Below are 4,475 nucleotides of genomic sequence, written 5' to 3' on the forward strand. Positions count from 1 at the left end.
AATGAGTGCCGCCCGCCTAGCCGTTTGAACCGGCACTAATGGTCACATTAGTGCCGGTTCAACTACAAAGCGGGACTAATATATTCACGTTAGGCCATTTTTCTATTAGTGTATGTTTGAATGCAAAAGCAATGCAAAAATGAGCTATTTGCTGAAATAGGACGGCCAGCCGGCCACGCCGTCACATGTGGGTCGACGCGTTGGGCGCACTACCGACGCAAATCTAAAATAGTGCGGACGCCGCGCGGGCGGCCGACCCAAACGGACAAAATCGTCGTCCGTTTAGGTCGGCCCGTTGGAGTTGCTCTTACAGTTGAATATAAGTTGGTATGCTACAAAGATCACAGTCTCATCTTCTCTTCGTAATATCGTACCTGCAGCCGCCATCACTAGGTGAAAAACGAGCCATGGATGAAAAGGATGAGATCTATGATTAAAGTTCACCGACACATGCCTAGCCTCATGTGGCCCAGGCACGCCCCCATATTATGCGGGCCGCCCCGGCAGCAGCCACGTTGGTCCGCGTAGAATTTATCAGGTCATGCCGGCACGTTGGTCCGCGAGAGGCATGGCCGCGGGCCACGATGCCGGCACAGCCCGATTATATGTGTGCCGGGCCTCGGGCCAGCCGGGCACGCGGGCTATGGGGCTGGCACGCCTTGACCAGCCCATTTGGCCACCTTTGGCCCTTCTTCCTCGTCTTCCCCAAGCGAATTGCTAACCTAGCCCAGCCCTCTTTCGTTCGCACACCCCCGCCGCCAACCTCCAGCTCCGGCTCGCGAGACACCGCCACCACCCTCCCGCTAACCAGCCACAGCCTCCCCAACGCCCCTGAGCGCGCTGCCACCCTGCGTCCCCTGACCATCGCGCCATCGTTCTCCGACCTCCTGCCAGTCACCGCCGTCGAAACCAACCACGTCGCCTCCCTGACCAAGACCACGACGCCGCCGCCCCTCAGCACGCGGAACGAGACACTCGTCGGTTGAATTTGCGCCGCCCCAGTGCAGTCCAGCCCCAATACTGCATCGATCTATCTATTGTGCTCCCGTCCGCACCGGCAGTGGCGACGATGAAGATGTCAGTACTCATTTGCTGTTTAAAATTTCAGTGCCATGGCAATCTCGTAGCTGTAAACTGCTCTCTCTGTTGTGCAATCCCTTGCAAAACTAAGTTTAGTACATAATGGTCCGTGAGCGATGATCCTATCGCAGAGGAATTAGTTGGTTTGATTGGGAATTTATGCAGATAAATTGCTGGGACTGACATATTGTCCTATCCTAGTTCTGTTTCGCGTTAGTGTTTAGTCCCAGTTCTCGATCTTCATAGCTAGATGCTGAATAATTTAAAATCTGAATCTTCATTATCTATCAGCTGTCTTTGTAATCTGGAGTTCTGAATATCCAAAGCTCTTTATTGTTCTGTAGTGAGAAAGCAAATGCAGGACATCTCACCAACTTCGAAGTTCTCGACTTCTTACGGAAAAGAGGTGCAAAAACTGATCCGATGGGATGTTTGGGGGCCGTTGCTGCATCAGAGTGTAAGGTATATGTTGTTTCTCTGGTGCTTGACCCAATGTGTATGCTCAATAACCTTGTTTGATACGTGTCCCTTTTTTATGCTTAAACTGGTCCCATGTTTATTGTTGTGACAAACAGGTATACGAGTACCTCCTGAAAACTCCTGCTTGCAATCAGACAAGGGAATCAGTTACTGAATTTGCAAGCACATGTGAGGGTTTCAAGCTTACTGATGCTGACAAGCAAAACATTATCAATTGGAGGCCAACCTCAGCAGCTGATGTTTATGCGGTATTGCCATGTTTATTTTGCTGATCTTAAGATTCCCGTTAGTATGCTATCTACGTTAGCTGATAGGGGCACAAACCAAGATATGTAGATATAATATACTGATACTTTGGACCATTTGTGACATCTTGAATAGAAGTGTCTTTTGTTATGATATTTAGTTTTCTTATCCCTCATCGTGATGAGAGATTAAACTCAAGACTCAACATTGGCCAGCTTTGACTGATTTCTGAAATAGTGGTGCAAATATATTTTGGTAGCAATGATGCATTTTTCAGAAATGTGTGGTTACATATCTACCTGATTTATCGCTAAGAAATCTAAGTTATCTCAACGTTGGATGTTTATTATTATATATGGATTCTGGCATCTGTAGGTCATCTGTTTATCTTTAATCGTTGAATTAAACTAGTATAGAATATAGATGAGCTCTGTTCTTTGGGCTTGGGTGTGTTCCTGTACTTTCGCATGTATAGATGTGCATGCAAAATCTTATTGGCAAATGTTTTGGGTACCAAACTACTGTAAGACCTTAAGCCACTCGTTGATCCCTGTTATAAAACATTACGCTATCACAGAATGAAATTGGTTTTCTTGTCCAGAGATTTTGAGAGAATCGTTGGGTGTTGTAGTCCGTCATCTGTTCACAAACAAGTACCACAGCTGTTTTGTTGGCTCACCTCCCACCTTCTCGAGGTTTTAGGTTAAGACCTCATTCATCTAATTTGGTCCATTGTCCATTGCAGATGGTGGAGGAGTGTGGGAAAAGATTTTGCAAGGACGAGCGAGGAGTGCCGCAGGATGAAGAGGACCGTGCCAAGGAACTTGTGGCTCTTGTAAACGAGATTTTTCCAGCACCACCTGCAAAGCCAAAGGATGAGGTGGATATGAAGCCAGAGGATGAAGTGGATGCGAAGCCAGAGGATGAAGTGGATATGGATATGAAGGACAGCTGAAAGGGTTTGGTTCTGCTATATATATAAAGGGTTTGTTTCTTGACGAGGGATAGACTTTCGCATCGACCTGTAGCTTATCTATGCATCTGCATACATGTTCTGGGTAACTGCTTGTGGTGGCAGAAGGCCAATATTGTTTGAGACATCAATGTCAGAAACAACAAATTGACCTATGAGCTTCAATCGCAGTTTTGAGGTTCTCTTCGTCCTTGCTGGAAACGAAAATGAAGTCGAGGACTCGACATTTCCTTTACATGTAAACTCGAATTTCCAGATTTATCGCAACACATATATCTGGCTGGGTGCTCCAACAAGCTGCCCAAACGGCAAAGCTTGGAAGCAGGAGTAGCAGGCACCTGTAACTGATTGTTTTAAACCGGGGGTCCTCCAACTCCAACTCCAGCCTAAGGCCTAAGATCATCTGCAGCCGGACCTGACTAATCCGACCACTCAAACACTCGCGGACCTGCCGGCCGGGTTTGCGTACTGACTAGTCACGCCTCAAATAGCACGTTCCAAATTTGGGATATCTCAAATTCATATTATTACATGCAACGTAAACCGATTTTTAAGCGGAGCTTGTCTGGCTCTGTCGTGATCATGTCCGGCCGCCAGCTACGCTCTCATAGCTCACGGGACACGAGCCAGCTCACGGGACTCAAGGCGCCATCGTCTCCCATGCCCTACTATTTCTCGTCGGAGCCGGAACCCTGACGGTGCCGGTGGACGTCAGATTGATGATGGATCCGTCGTGGGACGAGCCAGCGACACGGGGCGCCGGAGAATGCGACTCCGCCTCACCGACGTCCACCGCCACGAGGCCTGTCGCCCCCTCCCGTGCCCGCTGCCTCGCATGGAGGACAAGTTGCGCCATGTTTGCATCAGATAACGCCCACGATGAGTCTTGCTGCATCGCGCGTCAACGTTTTGTGCGACCGCCACCGCGTTCGGATGCCAGACGAACCACACAGCTTCCGATGAGGCAACAACGGTACACCTAGCGCCGGATCCATGCGCCATTTGGGCGTATGCAATGGATTCCCGACGGAAGGAGTCCGCGCGCTGCCTCGCACGGGCCTCCTCTCGGGAGCGACGGAGCGCAAGCCGGACGGCCATCTTCTCCTCGGGGCCGCGTGGGATGAGCTCGGGGTCGATAGGTCTGGAGGTGAAGGATATGGATCCGCTGTCCGCCACGCCGCAGATTGCTGGATGGGAGCTTGGGTGGCGGAGGGGTGTGGAGTGAAGTGGGTAGGGTTTGGTCCGGCGAGCGGATGGAGAGGAATAATCGTCGGCCGGTCCGACATGATGGACGCGCCCGGACGCTTCCACATCCACGTCACGTTTGGACTGAATATGAGAGATGCCGGTCAGCCCAGGCGTTTTGAGGCGCCCGCCTGAATCAAATTTTCGCGACCGGGCCGTCCGCCCGGACGTTTGAGACGGGTTTGACGTGTTCGGCTGTAGGTGCTCTGAACCAACTCATCCATTGTGGACGAACACGATGTACAACATCGTCAATCCCGTATCGCGGTAGGATATGACGACCGTTTTCGCCTGAAACTTTCCCAACACGAAGCAGCAGCATCCCTAGTTCCCTACCTACCCTCGGGCCCCAGATCATCAGAAGCTAAGGCCTTGTACAATGCAAAGTGCTTAAGGGTGGTGCTTAGAGAAATAAATCACGCTTTCCTTAAGCACCGATGCTTATTTGTAC

The 4,475-nt window shown here is 50.3% G+C and overlaps 1 protein-coding gene across 1 annotated transcript; it reads left to right on the forward strand.

The window, feature by feature from the left end:
- The first annotated feature begins 702 nt into the window (after positions 1-702).
- LOC109771947 (uncharacterized) lies at positions 703-2,965 on the forward strand. Its single transcript, XM_020330641.4, has 4 exons — positions 703-1,077; positions 1,425-1,542; positions 1,656-1,808; positions 2,552-2,965. The coding sequence occupies exons 1-4, from the start codon at positions 1,070-1,072 to the stop codon at positions 2,759-2,761; spliced, it is 489 nt and encodes a 162-aa protein (XP_020186230.1). The 5' UTR covers positions 703-1,069; the 3' UTR covers positions 2,762-2,965.
- The last annotated feature ends 1,510 nt before the right edge of the window (positions 2,966-4,475 follow it).

The sequence above is a fragment of the Aegilops tauschii genome, chromosome 2, assembly GCF_002575655.3.
Source record: "Aegilops tauschii subsp. strangulata cultivar AL8/78 chromosome 2, Aet v6.0, whole genome shotgun sequence".
Classification (NCBI taxonomy): Eukaryota; Viridiplantae; Streptophyta; class Magnoliopsida; order Poales; family Poaceae; genus Aegilops; species Aegilops tauschii.

Coding starts and splice junctions, on each gene's coding strand:
- LOC109771947 (XM_020330641.4), top strand. Junction 1,543..1,655: donor TTGCTGCATCAGAGTGTAAG/GTATATGTTGTT, acceptor TGTGACAAACAG/GTATACGAGTACCTCCTGAA. Junction 1,809..2,551: donor CAGCAGCTGATGTTTATGCG/GTATTGCCATGT, acceptor TGTCCATTGCAG/ATGGTGGAGGAGTGTGGGAA.